We start from the raw sequence: 23,682 nt of genomic DNA, 5'->3' as shown, positions 1-23,682 counted from the left end.
CCCCCTCCCTCCCTCCCTCCATCCATCCATCCCCTCCATCCATCCATCCATCCCCTCCATCCATCCCATCCATCCCCTCCCTCCATCCATCCATCCATCCCCTCCCTCCATCCATCCATCCCCTCCCTCCCTCCCTCCCTCCATCCATCCATCCATCCATCCCCTCCCTCCATCCCTCCATCCATCCATCCCTCCATCCATCCCTCCATCCATCCCCTCCCCTCCCTCCCTCCCTCCATCCATCCATCCCCTCCCTCCATCCATCCATCTATCCATCCATCCATCCATCCCCTCCCTCCATCCATCCATCCCCTCCATCCATCCATCCCCTCCCTCCATCCATCCATCCCCTCCTCTCCATCCATCCACCCATCCCCTCCCTCCATCCATCCATCCATCCATCCCCTCCCTCCCTCCCTCCCTCCATCCATCCATCCATCCCCTCCATCCATCCATCCCCTCCCTCCATCCATCCATCCATCCCCTCCATCCATCCATCCATCCCCTCCCTCCCTCCATCCATCCATCCCCTCCCTCCCTCCATCCATCCATCCATCCCCTCCCTCCATCCATCCATCCATCCCCTCCCTCCATCCATCCATCCATCCCCTCCCTCCCACCATCCATCCATCCATCCCCTCCCTCCATCCATCCATCCATCCCCTCCCTCCATCCATCCCCTCCCTCCCACCATCCATCCATCCATCCCCTCCCTCCATCCATCCATCCATCCTCCATCCATCCATCCCCTCCCTCCATCCATCCCCTCCCACCATCCATCCATCCATCCCCTCCCTCCATCCATCCATCCATCCCCTTCCTCCATCCATCCATCCCCTCCCTCCCTCCATCCATCCATCCCCTCCCTCCATCCCCTTTCTCCCTCCATCCATCCAGAATTGAAGAAACAAATCAAGTTAAAAAAAAAGTTAACTGGGTCAGAGTTAGGGTTATCAGTGAGTCGGTCCCTTCACCACCACCGACACACCTCCCCCCCCACCCCTACAGCCCATACACACACACACACCCTCAAATCATCCATCCCTCCCTCCATCCTACCATCAATCCATCTCCATCCTCTCCTTCCCTGCCTCCCTCCGTGCCTGTCTCCCTCCGTGCCTGCCTCCCTCCCTGCCTCTCCCTTACAAGCTCTGCCTGCCCACCTCCCTCCCAACCTCCCACTGATTTGTGGCAGACGTATCTTTGTAAATTAATTTAAAGGCTGAAGCGTGATTAGCTAGCTACATGTCGTAAAATCTCCTTATAGACATTTTCTATGATAAAACAAGGTGAGTGAGGGTGGACAGATAAGGGAATACTGATGTTGACCAGACCACACACTAGAAATTGAAGGGAAGACGACGTTTCGGTCCGTCCTGGACCATTCTCAAGTCGATTTTCTTGCAATCGACTTGAGAATGGTCCAGGACGGACCGAAACGTCGTCGTCCCTTCAATTTCTAGTGTGTGGTCTGGTCAACATACTTCAGCCACGTTATTGTGACTCATCGCCTGCAAAGGGAATACTGTTCTGTAAACCTCACTTGGTTTTCCTTCGTCTGTGTCGTTATAGTTCAGTGACCCATGACTTTGAAAGTTTCAGACTAATAAATCATTTCTAAAACCAATGCTTTAATAGCTTTTTATTATCCTGATTAAACTAAACTAAATAAAACCGAAAATATACTGTAATATGATAGACATCTGCTATTTGAGAAATTATTTGTTATTGGAACAACTCCAGCGTGAGCGAGTGGACGGGTCTAATCCCTGTACACACAGCACCATGCGTTTCTCGTTTCAATTCGTCGCCACAGTTCAGTGACTACGGCTTCGAAATAATAAAATTAATAAATCAGTTCTAAAATAAGTTTTTTATATCTCTTATTATCCTAATAATGTTACTAATCTAAATATATAACCTAAAAATATATAATATGATGTAAATCCAATATTTGAGATAAATTTATGTTACTGGATCTGGCTTAAACACCAGCCTACTGGAGGGTGTATAGACCTAGTCTGCGTTTATACAGTAGGCATTCAGTGCTGTTACATTTGTCTGCGTGCGAATGACGTGTTTGTCCGCCGGTGAAAGAATAATCGTGGAATTTACCATTTTTTTGACTACAGCTTTATTAATATACAACAAGATGTCTCAAGGGCTTGCTAATCGTGCTGTATCTGCAAAGAGGAAGAGAAGTTTTTTATCCATTGAGCAGAAATTAGACATGATAGAGAAACATGAACGTGGCTACTCTGTTACTAGGCTGGCAGCAGAATTTAATGTCGGGAAAAGTACGGTGTGTGATATCAAGAGACAGAAAGATAATATTAGGAAGTTTCTTGCTTCAAGTGATAGTGGTGCATTAAATAAAAGGAAAACAATAAAAGGTTCTGCAAATACGAATTTGGATGAAGCTGTGTATAAATGGTTTAACCAGGAGCGCTCTGTGGGGATGCCATTTGGCGGCGACGCCATTAAGACAGCAGCCGATAAATTTGCACAAAAGATGAACATTCCAGATTTTCGAGCAAGTGAAGGATGGTTGCAAAGATTTAAGAATAGACATAATATTAAGAACAGGAAAGTTTGTGGAGAATCATTAAGTGCAGATACGGATTCAGTCGAGCCATTTAAGCGTAAATTAAATGATTACATAATAACAAATGATCTAAGGCGTTTTCAGGTATACAATGCCGATGAAACAGGCTTTAATTGGAAATGCTTGCAGAACAACACTTTGGCATCTAGGCTAGATGAGAGTGTTCCTGGCCGTAAGGTAAACAAAGAAAAAGTTTCTGCCATGCTGTGTGCAAATGCAGACGGAAGTCACAGAACAAAGTCCGCCATTGTGGGGAAGTCAAAAAACCCACGTGCTTTGAAAAATTTAATGAACAAGCTACCTGTGGTCTACTACAGCTCTAAAACAGCTTGGTTTACTGGAGATATTTTTGTAGACTGGTTCAAAAATCATTTCTGCAAAGAAGTTAGAGATTTTCAGATAAAGAAGTGTGGAGTGAGACGGAATGATGTCAAGGCATTACTCTTGGTTGACAATGCCCCAGCTCATGTAGGGCTCGACAAATTAACGTCACATGATGGACGCATCAAATGTATGGCCTTGCCTCCCAATACCACCTCTCTGATCCAGCCAATGGATATGGGTGTTATATATGCAATGAAAAGGCTCTACAAACGAGAAATGAATAAAGAAATCATGGTGGTGTTTGAGTCAGATGAAGACAAAAGACAAGGAACCGATTCGCGAGGTCAAGCAACACTGGAACGTTACCAAAAATACTCAATTAAGGAAGGCATTTACAACTGGGCTAAAGTTTGGGATGAAGTTCAAGAGTCAACATTAAGAAATTGTTGGAAAAAACTCCTGTTGCTTGATCATGCTGATGAAGTGACTGAGGAAGAAATGGATTTTGAAGGATTTTCAAATGATATTTATCAAGAACTGCGTGCCGCTGGTGAGACGGAGTTGACGCTGAACGATGTGGAGGAGTGGTTAGATATTGATGCAGTCGATCCACCCATTGGTCATTTAACAGATGATGAGATTATACAAAATGTTACTGGCACTGTTGACGACGACGGAAAGGAAGATGAGGATGAGAATGATAGCAGTTTACAATCTGCTACGTGTGCTAACGCATTGTTCCATGTTGAAAAACTCCTTGATATTGTTTCACAAACTGACAATCCAGAGCTACCAGGCTTTTATCAACACCTAAGGACGATGAAAGATATTTGTCTCAAGGACATGACACAAAGAAGGAAACAAATGAAAATGAGTCAATATTTTTCACGAACTAGCAGCAAATCAATCAGCACAGCCGTACCCGGCACCAGCACAGCCGTTCCCAGCACCAGCACAGCCGTACCCAGCACCAGCACAGCCGTACCCAGCACCAGCACAGCTGTACCCAGCACCAGCACAAAAGCAGCTGAAGCCAACACAGCAGCAGCGAGCACCAGCAAAGCTGATGCAAATATCTAAAAACATCGTGTGTGAAGTGAACAATTAGAATAAGTGTTAAATTTAAGTGTGTACATAGTGTTAAAATTAAAGTTGCAATAATTCTAATGTACAATAGTTTTCAAGAACTGTATTGTAGTACTCAACATACAGCAAAACCACTTTTAATAATACAGTGCTAACGGCTTAATGCACTGCAGTACCTATTTACTGTAGAGCATTCACAACTTCACAACACTTCAAGATGGACATAACTCCAACAATAAGGTAAATACATGAATTACAGTATTTTTAGTAGAGTAGTAAAATATAGGTACAGTAAGTAATATGATACAATGCATTTTTATTGTGTACAAGAAAAAAAAAAAGACATTGACGCAAACGCCTCTTGAAGGTCACCTCTTGCAACGAATCCAACGCTCCAACGAACTGGGGGTGGTCCCATATAGTACGTTGAATCGAGGTTGTACTGTATATATATATACAGTGGAACCTTGATTAACGAGTGGCTCTATTAATGAGTTTTTCCAGTAACGAGCAAGCCACTTGCAGCAAATTTGTCTCTATTGACGAGCTCGCCTCTATTAACGAACAAAACCACATGGTGCTTCCTAGCATCTCGCGGATTCTCACAAATTCTCGGACACCTCTGACGCCAGTGTTGTTGTTGTATCGCACATGATAAGCATCCCTTTGGATTTATTTGAGCTTTTCTTTGTTTTTTTTGTGGTTTTGTGACTACAATTTGTAACACATGATGTCTCCAAAGAAGCTGCTTGCTAAAGATAGTGTTGTCAAGAGGAAGATAGACAATTACTATGGATTTAAAGAAGGAAATTATAGCAAAGCATGAGTGTGGTGTCTGTGTGACTGATCTCACAAGGGAGTATGGCAGGTCCTCATCAACAATTTACACCATTAGTAGGGGAATGAGAAGGTAAGGGAGGATGCTGCCTCTTCCACTGAGATCAGGGAAGTGTTTGGAATGTTTGAAAAGGTGAACGCATTCTTGGAAAAGCTGCCCTGATAAAGCAGTGACAACCCGGTGTGTGAAAATGTTTAATTAATTTATCACTTTGTGATAACACTTTGTGAAAGTGTTATCACTTTCTCATACCTATGTCGGGTGAGACCGACAAATTTTTTTATCTTGAATCCGCACAAATGTCGCACTCACACGTCATTTGAACAAATATTTCTATAAAATCCAATTCGTATCCGATCGACTTAGGGATAGTATAAAGATGTTTGCCATGAAATTTTCTAATAGCGACATAGCCTATTTGAGAGAACGGCATTGTATTGTATCTTCGTGGTTAGACCATTGTATTGTTGACACGACGAGTGTAATCGACGTAGTTTTTTATTTGGTGCCAGAGTAACGCATCCTTGTGTGACATTTAATACATATGTTCTTCTAGAACATTCTATTGCGAACACATTGGTACAAAAATGAAATATGTAAATTAAGGTCAGGACAGTGAAAACAATATACACTTTTCAATAGGGGTTTCGCCGATGTACTGTCGAGTGTGCAGTAACGGGTAACACTTCGCCCACTTCTCACACTCTTGCAGGTTGGCCGCGATCATGATTCTACATTTATATGCATATGTCCATGTAGGGAATTTTATTGCGATCTCAGTGATACCAAATTTAACGCTGTAGGACAAGTGTGGAGTTGACTACCCTGAAAAGAATAGAAACATTTCGTCGCTGTTTTTGCACTCATGGCTAGTGATCGACGTAGTTCTTTATTTGGTGCTGGTCTAACTCATAATTTGGTGACATTTTATACTTGTATTCTTCTAGAACATTCTACTGCAAACACATTGGTACAAAAATTAAATACGTACATCAAAAATTAAGGTCAGGACAGTGAAAAGAGTATACACTTTTCAGTGTTGCCGCTCGATCGCCCGAAACGCCGTGTGCACTTGGGACAAGTTATTTTTTGTTTGCCGAGAGTGCGAAAGTGACGTTATGACGTTATTTAACATGATTGCTCAAGCAAGGTGCTTCCCAGAGGTGTTGTGTGTGGCATTCACGCTGCCGGAGTTGGCGTAAATTTAATTTCGCGCCATTATTTACAGTATCTATGGAGTATTTTACAACAACTTTTTTCACTGATATTGTTCAATATATTGTCACTTGATGTTGTATTATAATACAACTGTCATAAATGTTTTTTTTCATGATATATAAAATGTATTATGAATTGTTTTCAAACTCACTCAATATGTACATGTTTTTGCACCGTTATTGGATATTTAGAAGTACTGGAGGGCGTGATACTCTGTGAAACATTTGATAGAGCACAAACGAACGGCACATGCTTTGCATCATGTTAGGACCAATTTACGTTTCTGTGGCCTCTTTTGTGTGATCTTAACCATTCTATGGCACCTGGCTATTTAGCATGTGTCACTAACAGGCGCATACCAAAAAAAAAAATTCTTCTAAACCTGTTAATTTGTGTTCACTGATCATGGGAAAAATAATAAAAAAATCATAAGTGGCATATATTGCCCACTATAGGGCGAGGAAGTCTGGCAAAAAACAGGCGCTGACTCGGCGTGCGTCCCAAGCGGTCTGTTGCTTGCCAGCTGTCAGGCCGAAGTTGCCACAAACAGATAAGTACCTAATTATTTCAATGTCTCTGATTGATTTTTCGTAGTTATTTTGCTGTAATATTATTCAATAGTGTGTAGTTTGATATATTTATATAATAAAATGAGTGAATCATCACTGTACTCAAAAATATTGTGTGCATATTGTTGATTCAATTATGTTCATCGAACAGTGAACAAATACTTTGTCGGTTATTACACTATATACACAGGTTATATATAAGTATCTGCATGTTTTGTTCACCATAATGAACCACTAAGTTGATATTATGAGTCAAAAAGTAACGAGGAGTGACCGCCACACACCAGCCAGCCACTCACTCTCTCAACACCTCACTCGCCCACATTCTCCTCCCACCATACTGTTTTTGCTTTTATTCACTATATACAGACGTTATATATAAGTATCTACATTCATGTTCACCATAACGAACCACTAAGTTGGCATGCTGAGTGGCAGTGCCAGTGGCAGCTGGCTGCTACTTCCTCCCTCCCTCAAGTCACCTGACTCACCCACATTCTCCTCCCACAATACTGTTTTTGCTTTTATTCACTATATACAGACGCTATATATAAGTATCTACATTCGTGTTCACCATAACAAACTACTAAGTTGGTATGCTGAGTGGCAGTGGCAGCCAGTGGCAGCCCGGCACTGACTGCCACTCCCTCCCTCCCTCACCTCACCTGACTTGCCACCATTCTCCTTCCACCATACTGTTTTTGCTTTTATATACAGACGTTATATATAAGTATTTACATGTTTTGTTCACCATAACTGTACATCTAAGCTTGTATGGTGAGTAAAGGCACAAAGACGTAGGACCTCACACAGTCAGCTGATGGCTGCCGCCCTCAAGGCCAGACGCACTAATATTTCTCCTCCAACAATACTGTTTGTGGTGTTATTATGCTATATACACACATTATATATAAATATCTACCTGTTTTATTCACCATACGTGTACAAGTAAACTGGTATGGTGCCCAAAGACCATAGTAGTCACCAGTAAACAACATGATGAGTCGTGCAGACGACGCCACCTCCCTCACCAAAATGGCGGCTCCCAACCAACACCTATTCCTGTTAATACCCTCTATACACACATTATATATAAGTATCTACATTTGTGTTCACCATAGCGAACCACTAAGCTGGTATGGTGAGTGCAGTCATTAAAAGGTGGCCACATAGTCAGAAGACAATGCCACCACCCTCCCTCCCACAGCATTACTCCTCCCTCCATGGAGCACATTGCTAAATATCACCACAATCCTGCTATTATCAGAACCCTGGTCAGTTTTATCACAGTCAGGGGTCTTCTGTAATAATATCATCGCTACATAATAGCATGAACAAGTATATTATGGCATTTTTAGGTGATGCTGTGGTCACAAGCTGATCAGCAGTGCTGTGAGCTCATGTTGCATGCGTTAGGCTTGGTAGCTCACTCAATACTGAGGCCCCTAACACCCGGGAATTTGGCCCACGATTTAAAAAAAAATGGCGTCTGTTTACAAGAGCCCTAATGAGGGTGTGGTGAACCCCGTGTATCCACAGGCCATTTAAATCTTGCATAGTACTCCAAAGCATCATATGATGCGATGCACAATTTACTGGAAGTCGGTCAGAGCATCATATGATACGATGCGCAATTTAAGGGTTAAACACAATGCACTCACTCTGGTCTACTACACGCTTTCCAGTTGGTGGTAAATTCTTTATTTTGTGTGTCTGAAAGGCCTCCCTGAAAGCAAGCCTGGGTGTGGGAGCATGGTGCAGTACTGGGTTCACAATGGGCCATTATATCCCAGGAATTATTTTGCCAAACTTGCCTAGTAATTGTGTCATAAAAGTAAAACTAAATGCACAGAAATTTCATTTACCACTTGTTTTCACAAGGTACATATTGTAACTGTTCAACATTGTTACATAAACAAGGTGAAAAAACATCTTCTTGGTCCACTTCACTGTTTTACGCACACACTCGACTGCCCCTACCATCCTATCACATTTATCCACCAAATGCATGTTCATGTTGTAGTCCATAACACAATCTAGCTTATATATTATTTGTTTGGTGGTTTTGTTCACTTTACCACTGTCCACCATTGAACCAGTGTGAATGGTGGTCAACATGTTCACTTCACGCCTGTCTTTCCACTGCACTGCAAGCATTCCACCAGTTTTTCTTAGCTGGTAATCACCTACCTCAATAGCATTGTGAAATACCGGCATTTCCCTTCATTTTAGTTTTACTGTGCCACACACACTCCAGTCCTATTATCAAGCAAGAACCTAGTTAGCAAGAGACTGGTATAATAGTTATCTGTGTATAATATGTGGTCATGTGTGTATAATATGTGGCCTTGTTCAGCTATGGTGGAAGCAGTTACTTCACCACACTACCCAAGAAGCCATGTTTGTCATTGCCAGGAATGTCTACATTTGTACCCGAATACATTATCACGTGTAACACAATTCCTGTTTCACAGTCACAGAGTACAAATAACTTCAATCAAAATCTGTGGAGCTTGGAGGGAATATACTGCTTGAAGGAAGCACGTCCTTTGAAAACCACAAGGGATTCACCAGCTTCTGAGCTGGTACGTAGAAATCTCTGAACTTTCCAACAATTACTTGCAAAAATGAAGACACCTGAGGATTATTACAAATCTGTCTCGAGACATATATTTCCTGAACAATGGTGTTGGTACAGTCCAGTCTTTGCTCCAATAATGGTTGATTACGTGTTTGACACAATGTTTTATCAACATACACAGTACCAAGAACACACATTCGTATAGATTCGTTCCTCTCAATGTTTGCCGATGATGCAAAAATTATGAGGAGGATTGAAACAGAGGATGATAGTAGGAGGCTACAAGATGACCTAGATAGACTGAGTGAATGGTCCAACAAATGGCTGTTGAAGTTCAACCCGAGTAAATGCAAAGTAATGAAACTAGGCAGTGGAAGCAGGAGGCCAGACACAGGATACAGAATAGGAGATGAAGTACTTAATGAAACAGACAGAGACAAAGATCTAGGAGTTGATATCACACCAAACCTGTCTCCTGAAGCCCACATAAAGAGAATAACGTCTGTGGCATATGCGAGGCTGGCTAACATCAGAACGGCGTTCAGGAACCTGTGTAAGGAATCATTCAGAATCTTGTACACAACATATGGAAGACCAATCCTGGAGTATGCGGCCCCAGCATGGAGCCCGTACCTTGTCAAGCACAAGACGAAGCTGGAAAAAGTCCAAAGGTATGCTACTAGACTAGTCCCAGAACTAAGAGGCATGAGTTATGAGGAAAGGCTGCGGGATATGCACCTTACGACACTGGAAGACAGAAGAGTAAGGGGGGACATGATCACAACCTACAAAATCCTCAGGGGAATCGACCGGGTAAACAAGGATGAACCATTCAACACTGGAGGGACGCAAACAAGGGGACACAGGTGGAAGCTGAGTACCCAAATGAGCTACAGAGACATTAGAAAGAACTTTTTCAGTGTCAGAGTAGTTAGTAAATGGAATGCACTAGGAAGTGATGTGGTGGAGGCTGACTCCATACACAGTTTCAAATGTAGATATGATAGAGCCCAGTAGGCTCAGGAATCTGTACACCAGTTGATTGACGGTTGAGAGGCGGGACCAAAGAGCCAGAGCTCAACCCCCGCAAGCACAATTAGGTGAGTACAATTAGGCGAGTACACACATTTCCCCTACGGTTGTATCTTTCTAATGCTGTAATCATGAAAAATCTGATAACTCCTCACCAATGAGATCAGCAGTGCATTTGTCCATTTTCTGAACAATATGTTCCATGAGCGGCTCATCAAAATATGCGGACAGACGTCCATTTCACACATTTCATCACCATCATCAGGGAAAAGGCCTGTAATTCCAACAACTGTATCGTCAAAGGCGGGAGTTTCTGGAACAAAATCTTTCCCATCATGCCACACAAATACACCTGCTGTCTTCTGTTCTTTACTGTCGCCATGAGGTGCCATTCGGCAGTGCTGGGCGAGATGCTGCTGACGCGACAAAACGTCGCTTGGCAACACGTCACTTGAAGGTGAAAATTATTCACCTTCCTCAGACTCGTCACCCAAAACATCATCATGTTGCACAGTAACACATGACCTATGTGGTTGGGCGCGAAGTGGTGTTGAGTGTGGGCGAGGAGGCACGGGTGAGAGGCTCAACCCGTTCTCGCAAATTCGTAAAGTCAATATTGACTTATTAACTACGTGCATAGGTGATATACTAAACATAATAGATACCCTTAAAAAGATTCATAGAAAACACCGACCTTACCTAACCTTGTTAGTATCTTAAGATAAGCATCTTATTGCTTCATAATTACAATTATTACTTAACCTATACCTATTATAGGTTAGGTAATAATTGTAATTACGAAGCAATAAGATGCTTATCTTAAGATACTAACAAGGTTAGGTAAGGTCGGTGTTTTCTATGAATCTTTTAAGGGTATCTATTATGTTTAGTATATCACCTATGCACGTAGTTAATAAGTCAATATTGACTTTACGAATTTGCGAGAACTGGTTGGAGAGGCTATGCCTGACCCTCATGGCACCCACATGTTCACTCTAATCATCGGTCGTGTCCACATCTTTTAGCTGTGTGAAGTTTTCATCTATGTCTGAGTCATCAATATCAGGTTCATCACCCTCCTGGAACACTTCCTGATGAATTTCATCCTCAGTCAATGATTGGGTTAGCGCTGTGCTGAGCGCAGTCGGTCGCTGGTACGTGGTAATTACCTAAGTGTAGGTACAGGATGAGAGCTACGTTCGTGGAGTCCCGTCTTCCCAGCACTCTTTGTCATATAACGCTTTGAAATTACTGACAGTTTTGGCCTCCACCACTTTCACACCTAATTTGTTCCAGCTGCCTATCACTCTGTTTATAAAAGTGAATTTTCTTATATTTCTCCAGCAGCTTTATTTCGTTAGTTTAAATATATGACCTCTTGTTCTTGAAATTCCGGGTCTCAGGAATTTTTCCCTATCAATTTTATCGATTCCCGGTACTATTTTATACGTAGTGATCATATCACCTCTTTTCTTCTATCTTCTAGTTTTGCATATTTAATGCTTCTAACCTCTCCTCGTAGCTGTTGTCCTTCAGTTCGGGGCGCCACTTACTGGCATGTTTTTGCACCTTTTCTAGTTTGTTGATGTGCTTCTTAACCCTTAAACTGTGCATGGCATATATATATACGCCATGAGTAACATGTCCCACGGTGCCCATGGCGTATATATACGCCATAGGTGCCAGTCACGATTCAAATGGCCCGTGATTACACAGGGTTCACATTAGCTTCCTCAGGGCTCTTGTAAACAGATGTCATTTAAAAAAAAATTGTGGGCAATATTCTCCGGGTGTGAGAGCCACAGTACTTTTTTATTTTGTTTTTTTGTTTTGCAGGGATATTCCTGCGCGGGCCCTAAGCCTCTGGCTGGCCCATCAAGTGTTGCTTGTTTCTGTTTTACTTGGGGGGAGTATGAGTATTTATGACTCGTATGGTCGCTTCAGTAAGATTTTGCCATATATGTTTAACAATTTCTTCAGCTCTGTTGAATCTAAGTTGAAATCTTAATGGGTTTGTAACTGTGCACTGTGTTAGATAATGTTCCAGTGGTCTGTCGGGCATTTCTCCACTGTGCTGACATTTCCTCTCATCTTCCGGAACCTGTAAGCCTATTTCCCATGCACACGGGTATCCAAGCCTGATGCGATGTAAGTGTACTTCTGTTGCTTTACTGTTCCCTTTCATCAAACTAAGTGGTTCGTAGTTGGTTGAATTCTTGTACCAACCCACAGATCCTGATGTTGCAACTGCTGTGTTGTGGTCACTGTACATCTTTTGCATTGCTCTTTTCTAAACCCCATCAACCAGGTATCAACCAGGTAATAGCCATAGTAAATTGGAGCAACCAAGGATGGCGCACGCAGCATGAGAGAACAGCATTACTGTTCAGCTTGTGACCGCAGCATCGCCGAAAAATGTCAAAATAAATATATAACTGCTATTATTTAGCGATGACAATATTACAGAGGACCCCCTGACTGTGATAAAAATGACCAGGATTGTGATGATAGCAAGACTGTTGTGATAATTGGTGCTGTGGGAGGAGTGATGCTGAGGGACGAAGAGAGATAGCATCGTTTACTGTGTGGCCACCTGTTATTGTCTGCATTCACCATACCAGCTCAGTGGTTCTCTATGGTGAACACAAATGCAGATACTTATATATATAATGTGTGTATTAGTGTAATAACAGCAAAAGGATTATGTTGGGAGGAGGGTGTCATTTGTCTACGTCATTTGGGTGACGGAGGGGACATCGTCTGCATGATTTGTCTGGCTGTGTACAGGGTGGCCACTATGCTCTTTGGGCACTCTACAAGCTTAGGTGTACAGTTACGGTGCATACAGCAAGTAGATACTTATATATAATGTGTATATATAGTGTAATAACACTGCAAACAGTATTGTTGGGGGAGAAATTTAGTATGTGTGACCTTGAATGAGTGAGGGGAGGCAGCCGCCAGCTGACTGTGTAGCGACGTCTCTTAGTGCCTGAACTAACTATATCAGCTTAGTTGTACAGTTGTGGTGAACAGAACATATACATACTTATATATAACGTCTGAATATAGTGTAATAACACCACAAACAGTATTGTTGGGGAGAAAGTTTAGTGCATGTGACCTTAAATGAGTGAGGGAGCCGCCAGCTGACTGTGTGTAGCGACGACTCTTAGTGCCTGAACTATATCAGCTTAGTTGTACAGTTGTGTTGAACAAAACATGTAGATATTTATATATAACGTCTGTATATTGTGAATAAAATATAAAACAGGATGGTGAGAGGAGAAAGTGGGCGAGTGAGGCGTTGTTGAGGGAGTGGCAACGAGTGGCAGGCTGGTGTGTAGCGGTCACTCCTCGTTACTTTTCGACTCACAATACAAACTTAGTGGATCGTTATAGTGAAAAAAACATGCAGATACTTATATATAACCTGTGTATAGAGTGTAATAACAGCAAAACTATTTGTTTACTATTTTATAAACATAATAATTGAATCACTAATATGCACACCATACTTTTGAGTATAGCGATGATTCACCCCTTTTATTATATAAATATATCACAATACACACTATTGAATAATATTACTGCAAACAAAAAATAAGAAAAAATCAGTGACATTGAAATAATTAGGTGATAATATCTTTGTGGCAACTCCCACCTATAATAATAATAATAATGTTTATTTAGGTAAGGTACATACATACAAGAGATTTTACAAAGATTGATGGAATTATAGATAGAGCTAGTACAAACAATGCCTCAAGCCACTATTACGCAAAGCGTTTCGGGCATGAAAAACATTAATGACTAAATCGTAATACTAATTGAGTATAAAGAATAAAATGTGTTGAGAACAAATAAAAATAGAGATAAAAAAGGGGGAACATGGCTGAAAAAGCAGCACAAATATAATTAGGTCGACAAACAGCATTGTTTAAAAAAAACAGACATGGATTGACAATAGAGGGGTAAGGTAGGTTACAGGGAATTTATTAGGTAGTGCTTCGTTTTTATCTTAAACTGGTTGAGAGGGGTACAGACTTTAACATGGTTGGGAAGGTCATTCCACATTCTGGGTCCCTTGATTTGTAAAGCATTTCTAGTTTAATTAAGTCGTACTCTTGGAATATCAAAACTGTATTTATTTCTGGTGTGGTACCTTCAATGAAGCTTTTGAGGTCAAGATTGGCATTACAGTTCAGCGTTTTATATATGTATAATACACATGAGAGAATGTGCAGTGACTTAATATCTAACATATTCAGAAATTTGAGTAGGGGTACCGAGTGATGTCTGGGGCCAGAGTGGGATATTGTCCTAATAGCAGCTTTGTGTTGAGTAATTAGAGGATGTAAATGATTTTGGGTAGTAGAACCCCAAGCACAAATACCATAGTTGAGATATGGATAGATGAGGGAGTAATAGAGAGTCGCCAGGGCAGGGCGGGGTACATAATATCTGATCTTAGAAAGAATGCCAACAGTTTTTGAAACTTTTTTTTATATATTTAGAATGTGTCCCTGGAAATTCAGCTTGTAGCAATGAGAACGCCAAGGAATTTGCCATCTAATTTGTTACAAATTTGGGTATTGTTTATTTTGAGATTTATTTGATTAGAGGATTTATTGCCAAACAAAATATAGAAAGTTTTATCAATGTTAAGGGTGAGTTTGTTGGCAGTTAGCCAAAGATGTACTTTATTTAGCTCAGTATTTACTGTGGCATTTAGAGCAAGGGGGTCAGGACTGGAGTAAATGAAGGTTGTGTCGTCAGCAAATAGAATTGGTTTGAGGTGTTGGGAGGCATTTGGAAGGTCATTAACCCTTAAACTGCACAACGCGCCTGCAGGCTCACGTCTAGTTTGCGCAACGCGCCTCCGGGTATTTGTACTTTTCAGGTTCCATTCAAAACTCCCGAGGCTACATGGGGTTCACATCAGCTTCCTCAGGGCTCTTGTAAACAGACGCCATCTTTAAAAAAAATCGTGGTCCACATTCCCGGGGGGTGGGAGCCTCAGTAGTGTGTGAGCAACCAAGGCTGGCGCTCGCAGCATGAGCGCACAGCACTGCTGTTCAGCGTGTGACCACAGCATCGCCTAATAATGTCAAAATATATATATAACTTGTATTATTTAGCTATGATAGTGTTATAGAAGAGCCTGAGTGTGATAATGACTGGGTACAATGTTCAAATATCAGTGATTCAATGCTGTTCACGATGTTCACAGCGCTAGCTACAGCACCACAGCATTATTTCGTCCATCTATGAATCTTCAAATGATTTCTTAGGATCCTTTTCAAAAGAAACGTGTGGTCAATTATTCATTTACAGGAATTAGTGACCAGGATTGTGATAATAGCAGGATTGTGGTTATAATTAGCGTTGTGCGTAGTATTGTGGAAGGAGGAATTTTGGTGAGGGAGGGAGGGCGAGAATTGAGGTAGCCTCATTGTGTGTGTGTGGCTGCCACTCTTGTTTTGCTCACCATACTAGCTTAGTGGTTCGCTATGGGCAACACATATGTACATGGGTATATATAGTGTGTGTATATAGTGTAAGAACAGCAAGAGGAGAATGTTGAGAGGAGCTATTTTGGTGAGGGAGGTGACGTAATCGTAGCGTCGTCTGCTGTGTGATTTTTGATGCAGTGTATAGTGGCCACTGTACTGTTTGAACACAATACCGGCTTACTTGCATAGTTCTGGTAAATAAAACATGTAGATAGGTATATAGAACATGTGTAATAAGAACTATAAAAGTATGGTGGGAGGAGCAATGTTGGCGAGTAAGATGTTGGAGTGAGGGAGACTGGCTGGGTGTGGCTGCTCTCACTCAAGGTGTTCTGAATGTGTTCATGGCCAAATGCTCCTATCGGCCCATACGAGGCAGCTCCTATTGGCCCATACGAGGCAGCTGCTATTGGCATATACGAGGCAGCTGCTATTGGCCCATACGAGGCAGCTCCTATTGGCCCATATGAGGCAGCTCCTATTGGACCATACGAGGCAGCTCCTATTGGCCCATACGAGGCAGCTCCTATTGGCCCATACGAAGCAGCTACTACGCGATGTTCTGAATGTGTTGATGGTAAATGTATATAGTGTGTACATATGTTGTAAATATACATAAATGAACATGAAACATTGGTGTGAATAACTGTATGATAGGAGGGGCAAAGTTGGCGAATACAATGTTGGAGAAGTGAGGGAGGGCTGGCTGGGTGTGGCAGCTCTCACTCGCGGTGTTCTGATTGTGTTGATGGTGAATGTATATAGTGTGTGACAGTGTATAGTGTGTAAATAGATTGTATATATATATACATAAATTAGCATGATACATAGTAAATATGTGCTGCATATGTGTACACAAGTGTCATGCACGTAACACAGTGTCTTCGGACAGTACGGATGTTTTACTGCCATAATATAGTTTACATGTTCACTATACATAGGATTAGCACGTAAAAACAAATAAAATGTATTTGGAACTGTGCGGAAAAAAATGAACGAAAATATATTCGCGGCAAATCGCGCGCCCCGCCCCGAGCGCCCTACTGGCCCCGGGAGCGTACATCACGGGCGAACAGGGAATGATGACATCATGCCCCAACTTACGGACCCCATAGCAGCCAAAGTAAGTACAATTTCGATTTTTTTTCTACATACCCATACTGAGGGAATGGTTTCTGACACCTTAACCCTTAAATGGCGCATAGCTATATACCATTTGACACCCACAGGCGCATACCAAAAAAAATATAAAAAAAATTATTTTTTCTTCCTAACCTGTTAATTTGTGTTCACTGATCACGGGAAAAATAATAAAAAAAATCGTAAGTGGCATATATTGCCCACTATAGGGCGGGGAAGTGTGACAAAAATCAGGCGCTGACTCAGCGTGCGTCCCAAGGCGGTCTGTTGATCGCCAGCAGTCAGGCCAGAGTTGCCACAAAGAGATAATTACCTAATTATTTCAATGTCTCTGATTGATTTTTCGTAGTTTTTTTGCTGTAATATTATTCAATAGTGTGTAGTGTGATATATTCATATAATAAAATGAGTGAATCATCGCTGTACTCAAAAATATGGTGTGCGTATTGTTGATTCAATTATGTTCATCAAACAGTGAACAAATACTTTATCGGTTATTACACTATATACACAGGTTATATATAAGTATCTGCATGTTTTGTTCACCATGACAAACCACTAGGTTGGTATGCTGAGTGGCAGTGGCAGTGGCCAGCAGTGACTGGCTGCCACTGGCTGCCACTCCCTCCCTCACCTCACCTCACCTGCCTTGCCACCATTCTCCACCCACCATACTGTTTTTGCTTTCATATACAGACGTTATATATAAGTATTTACATGTTTTGTTCACCATAACTGTACATCTAAGCTTGTATGGTGAGTAAAGGCAGAGAGACGTAGCTACTCACACAGTCAGCTGGTAGCGGCTGCCCTCAAGGCCAGACGCACTAATATTTCTCCTACAACAATACTGTTTGTGGTGTTATTACGCTATATACACACATTATATATAAATATCTACCTGTTTTATTCACCATACTTGTACAAGTAAACTGATATGGTGCCCAAAGACCATCGTGGTCATCAGTAAACAACATGATAAGTCCTGCAGACGACGCTCCTCCCTCACCAAAATGGCGGCTCCCAACCTCCTACTCTCGCTGTTATCTCACACTATACACACGTTACATATAAGTATCTACATTTGTGTTCACCATAGCTACATAATAGCATGAACAAGTATATTATGGCATTTATAGGCGATGCTGTGGTCACAAGCTGAACAGCAGTGCTGTGAGCTCATGCTGCGTGCGTCAGGCTTGGTAGCTCACTCAATACTGAGGCCCCTAACACCCTGGAGTTTGGCCCACGATATTTTTTAAAAATGGCGTCTGTTTACAAGAGCCCTGATGAAGGTGTGGTGAACCCCGTGTATCCGCGGGCCGTTTAAATCTTGCGTAGTACTCCAAAGCATCATATGATGCGATGCGCAATTTACTGCAAGTCGGTCAAAGCATCATATGATGCGATGCGCAATTGAAGGGTTAAAAAGAAAAAAGAATTTTTTCCAGAGAATTTATTTCCTGCGCACTGCGGGGGTGTCATATTTGGAGGCAACGCAGTTAAGGGGTTAATGTAGATGAGAAAGAGGAGAGGGCCAAGTATGCTGCCCTGAGGAACACCAATGTTGATGGGTAGGGTGGGAGAAATTGAATTATTCACAGAAACATACTGGAGCCTGTCAGTAAGGTAAGATTTGAGGTATTGCAGGGAGTGTCCTCTGACTCCATAATGATGTAATTTAAGAAGGTTTTGGTGGTTAACAGTGTCAAAAGCCTTATGCAGGTCCACAAATAACCCAACAGTTAACTCATTTTTATCAAGAACTGCATGAATCAAGTTAATCATACTAATAAGTGCATCGTTAGTGCTTTTTTTTGTGTCTGAAGCCATATTGACAAGAGCTAAGTATATTGTGTTTGGCTAGATAAGAGTAAAGCTGCTTGCAGATTAGTTTTTCAAATATTTTTGACAAGTTAGGCAGGATTGATATGAGTCTGTAGTTGTTAACATCTGTGAGATCACCACATTTGTGGACAGGGGTTACTCTCGTATTTTTTAGAATATCTGGAAAGGTTTGGAGTTCAAGTGACTTGCTGAAGAGCAATGCAATAGCAGAGGCTAAAGATCTGGAGGCTTTTTTTGTAAATTAAAGTTGGTATCTCCTCAAGGGCACTAGACTTGGTTTTAAGGGAAAGGATTATCTCATTGACGTCAGTGGAATTAGTAGGCTTTAGGTACAGAGACTGTGGATAGTTACCTGTAAGATAGTCCCTAACATCAGTACTGGAAAATGGAATATCGTTTGCAAGGGATGACCCAATGGAAGAGAAGAACCTATTGAACTCAATAGCAGAGTCAGAGGCTGAAAGCTGACCATCGTTATTGGACAGGAGTGTTGGTTTGTTATTTAAAATCTTCTTTGATCCCAATATTTGTGAAATTGTGCTCCAAGTTTTTTTAATGTTGCTCTTTATTTGGGTAAATTTATCTTCGTAGTATTTAGTTTTGGCTCGTCTAATTATTTTAGATAGCAATAACGAGTAATTCTTTTAAAATTCTTTGGAGACGGTTCCTAACCTATACTTCTTCTCAAGGTCATGTTTTTTATTAATGGATTTAAGTATTCCCTTTGTAAGCCAAGGATTGTTCAGCCTTTTGGTTGTGACTTGTTTTGTAAGCATAGGACAGTGGTGTTATAAAGGCTAAGAGTTTTTGGAGAAAAGATTGCACTGCTAGGTTGATGTCCCCTATGTTACCTAACTCAGACTCCCAGTTGACATTATCAGCACCAGTTATAAAATTGTCTATAGCAGTTTCATTGTGCAGCCTAAAGCTTAACTCCCTTGACTCTAGAGGTGGTTTGTTAATGTTAGTAAAGAGAAATGTGGGGTAATGGTCTGTAGTGCTATCAGTGATTATAACTGAAGTAAGCGGAGAGGTTATGATGGTCCAGATGTGATCTAGAGTCGTGGCAGTACTATCGGTGATTCTAGTAGGTCTAGTGAGTAAGGGTATGAGGTAAAGGGTATGAGGATTAAGGGTACCTGTCAGCTCGGGTGACGCTGACCAGCTCTGACGACTGCTCTGTCAACACCCACATTTTGCCAGACTTCCTCGGTCTATTGCACCCAAAATATGTCACCTACGATTTTTTTCCTGTGCTCAGGGAACACAAATTAACATTTTTAGAAGACGAAATAATTTTTTAGATTTTTTTTTCTTGCGCACAGGGGTGTAAATCTCCTCAGGACCCCTTAGCAGCTTAACCCTCAAACCGCTAAGGGTCCAAATGGATTTAACACCCACAGGTGCAACAAAAAAAAAAATCCAAAAATTTCTTTCGTCTTAATTTTTGTTCTCTGATCACCGAAAAAATAACAAAAAAATCGTAGGTGGCATATTTTAGCAGCAATAGGGTTCGGAAGTGTGGCAAATAAGGGGCGTTGACAGAGCCTTTGCCAGATGAGGTCTACTCCGCTCGAGCTGTCAGGCGGCAGTTGCCACAAATATATTATTACCTAATTATTTCAATGTCTCTGATTTTTTCTTAGTTTTTTTGCAGTAATATTATTCAATAAAGTGAATTGTGATATATTTATATAATAAAATGTGTGAACCATCGCTGTACTCAAAATTATGGTGTGCATATAAGTGATTCAATTATTATGTTCATAAAACAATAAACAAATAGTTTTGCTTTTATTACACTATATACACAGGATATATATAAGTATCTGCATGTTTTGCTCACCATAACGAACCACTAAGTTGGTACTGTGAGTCAAAATGTAACGAGGAGTGACCGCCACACACCAGCCAGTCACTCGCTGCCACTCCCTCCCTCAACAACACCTCACTCGCCCTCATTTTCCTCCCACAATACTGTTTTTGCTTTTATTCACTATACACAGACGTTATATATAAGTATTTACATGTATTGTTCACCATAACTGTACATCTAAGCTCGTATGGTGAGTAAAGGCACAATGACGTAGCTACTCACACACGTCAGCTGGTGGCGGCCCGCCCTCAAGGCCAGATGCACTAATATTTCTCCTCCAACAATATTGTTTGTGGTGTTATTATGCTATATACACACATTAAATATAAGTATCTAGCTGTTATATTCACCATACCTGTACAAATATGCTGGTATGGTGCCCGAAGACCATAGTGGCCACCAGTAAACAACATGATAAGTCGTGCAGACGACGCACCTCCCTCACCAAAATGGCGGCTCCCAACCTACTCCTATTCCTGTTAATACCCTCTATACACACGTTATATATAAGTACTGTATCTACATTTGTGTTCACCATAGCGAACCACTAAGCTGGTATGGTGAGTGCACTCAATAAAAGGTGGCCACACACAGTCAGAAGACGACGCCACTACCCTCCCTCCCATAGCCTTACTCCTCCCTCCATGGAGCACAGTGCTAAATATCACCACAATCCTGCTATTATCAGAATCCTGGTCAGTTTTATCACAGTCAGGGGTCTTCTGTAATACTATCATCACTAAATAATAACAGTATTATATATATTATGGCATTTGTAGGCGATGCTGTGGTCACAAGCTGAACAGAGGTGCTGAGCTCATGCTGTGTGTGCCAGCCTTAGTGGCTTGCTCAATACTGAAGCTCTTACACCCAAGAATGTTGGCCTGGATTTTTTTCTAGGTGGCATCTGGCAACTATCGGTCGTGGCTGTACTATAGCTGCCCCTATCCCAAGCAGGGTGTTTAAATTATAGCTCTAGATGCGAAATCATATATATATGATGTGTGCGGTTTTGGTTTTGTCACTGAACTCATATATATATATATGATTTGCAAGGTTTAAGGGTTAAGATATGGGCACCATACAACCGCTTGCATAGTCCAGCTTTGGTCTAACAAAAGTCGCGAAACAATTTCTTTAGTATTTTACCTTCCATGTATTTAAAAGAAATTCTGAACCTTCAGGCGCGTGTAGTTATAAAGTTGCTAACTTATAAAGTGTAGCATGGCTCCTCGCACAGTGTTCTTTATGTGGTTCTCAGGTGACAATTTTCTATCTAGAACCACCCCTAGATCCCTTTCTTTATCAGAATTCTTTAACCTTTCCACTGCTCAGGGGTCCTGAGGACATTTACACCCCTGTGCGCAAGAAAAAAAAATTAAACATTTTTTTTCGTCTTCTAAACATGTTAATTTGTGTCCCCTGAGCACGGGAAAAATAATGAAAAAATTCTATTGTATATAACAATAACACAATTGAGCCGGCAAGTTGGCCGATGACGTCACAGAACGTGAGCACTCAAGGGTGCTGCGTCAGGCAGTCGTCACTCACAACCACTCAGGCGACCCGAGTTGCCGCGAATTTATTTTCGCGGATTTACAGTATTCTTGGGTCATTTTACACAAAAAAATTTCGCTAGTATTGTTCCATTTATTACCACTAGACGTTGTATTATAATAAAAATGGTATAAACTCACTAGGCGCTCACATATTAATGTCACAAGTGTGCCCACCAAAATGGTATAGTTTACAGGAAATATTCAATGTATTTGTTTTTTTTTTTCAATATAAACACAAAAATCAACTTGATATGTACATTTATTTACAAAAGAATTACACATTTAGTAGTCCTGGAGACTGTGATACTGTGCGAAACAGTCGATATGGCACAGAGGGACGGCACACACTTCGCACGGGGCAGAAGTAACATCAACACCGAAAGCAAGCTGAAGCGGCTCCGCCAACGCCGCATGATACGAGGCGACAGTATTCGGCATAAGATGACGGTCCTGAAACAACCAAGAGAGAAAGGACAGAATAACCCTATCAGAGACCGAAGAATACCTATGCAGTGATAGGAAAAACCAGAAGGACCGCCAGGAAACTTCATACTGCTGCTGAGACGAAGCACGCAGGCGGGAAACCAACAACGAAGCCACCTGTGCACCATACAAGGAATGATAAACCCGAGTCAAAAACACCAGACGTGAAGACTCGAGGAGAAGACCGAACCAGCCTCGTACAGGGCTGGACCGATCTGCTGAAAGAGGCGGAGCCACGGGAAGACCCTTGGGTTCGGACACCGGGCAAGCAGTGCCTGAAACCAAGGCTGGGCCGGCCACTATGAAGCCTGAAGGACAACTCGTCCCATGTAAGTCTCCAAGCGAGCCAGGACCTGGAGCAACAGCGGAACAGGGGGGAAAGAGGTAAAGGTAACTTCCACCTCGCCCAGTCCTACCTGAAGGTGTCGACCCCAACGGCCTCGCAGTCGGAGAAAGGTGCCACGTGTACCAGGAGGCACCACATATACCAGGAGACGCCTCAAACACGCCGATGTGAAGAGATCCACATCCGGAGTCCCGAACATCCTTCATAGCCAACTGAAAGGTTATCTTGAGGTTATCTTGAGATGATTTCGGGGCTTTTAGTGTCCCCGCGACCCGGTCCTTGACCAGGCCTCTACCCCCCAGGAAGCAGCCTGTGACAGCTGACTAACACACAGGTACCTATTTTACTGCTAGGTAACAGGGGCATAGGGTAAAAGAAACTCTGCCCATTGTTTCTTGCCAGCGCCCGGGATCGACCCCGGGACCACTGGATCACAAATCCAGCGTGCTGTCCGCTTGGCCGACCGGAAAGAGTCGGCATCGTCCGTCCATTCCGTTGAAAGGGGAAGGAACTGTGACAGACCGTCTGCCAGTACGTTGGACACTCCCCCGGATGTGAACCGCCAGGAGAGCCAAACCCCGAGAACTCAGCAGACAAGTCACCCGAAGCGACCAGCCCCAAAGAGCCAAGGACTGCATTGAACCCCCACAGTTCAGGCAAT

General features: G+C 42.1%; 2 protein-coding genes across 2 annotated transcripts in view; one reads left to right on the top strand and one right to left on the bottom strand.

Annotated features, from left to right (window-relative positions):
- Positions 1–23,682, bottom strand: part of LOC138356527 (zinc finger protein 84-like) — a 113,773-nt gene that overhangs the window by 28,010 nt on the left and 62,081 nt on the right. The window lies entirely within an intron of this gene.
- On the top strand, positions 2,153–5,761 carry LOC138356665 (tigger transposable element-derived protein 7-like). The gene is made up of 2 exons (XM_069312856.1): positions 2,153–3,889; positions 5,657–5,761. Exons 1-2 carry the CDS (start codon positions 2,153–2,155, stop codon positions 5,759–5,761), a joined length of 1,842 nt encoding a protein of 613 aa, XP_069168957.1.

Source organism: Procambarus clarkii, chromosome 73 (assembly GCF_040958095.1).
Source record: "Procambarus clarkii isolate CNS0578487 chromosome 73, FALCON_Pclarkii_2.0, whole genome shotgun sequence".
NCBI lineage: Eukaryota > Metazoa > Arthropoda > Malacostraca > Decapoda > Cambaridae > Procambarus > Procambarus clarkii.
This window is presented reverse-complemented; position numbering and strand designations above follow the sequence as displayed.

Coding starts and splice junctions, on each gene's coding strand:
- LOC138356665 (XM_069312856.1), top strand. CDS start 2,153: ATGTCTCAAGGGCTTGCTAATCGTGCTGTATCTGCAAAGAGGAAGAGA. Junction 3,890..5,656: donor TTCCCAGCACCAGCACAGCC/GTACCCAGCACC, acceptor TTAACGCTGTAG/GACAAGTGTGGAGTTGACTA.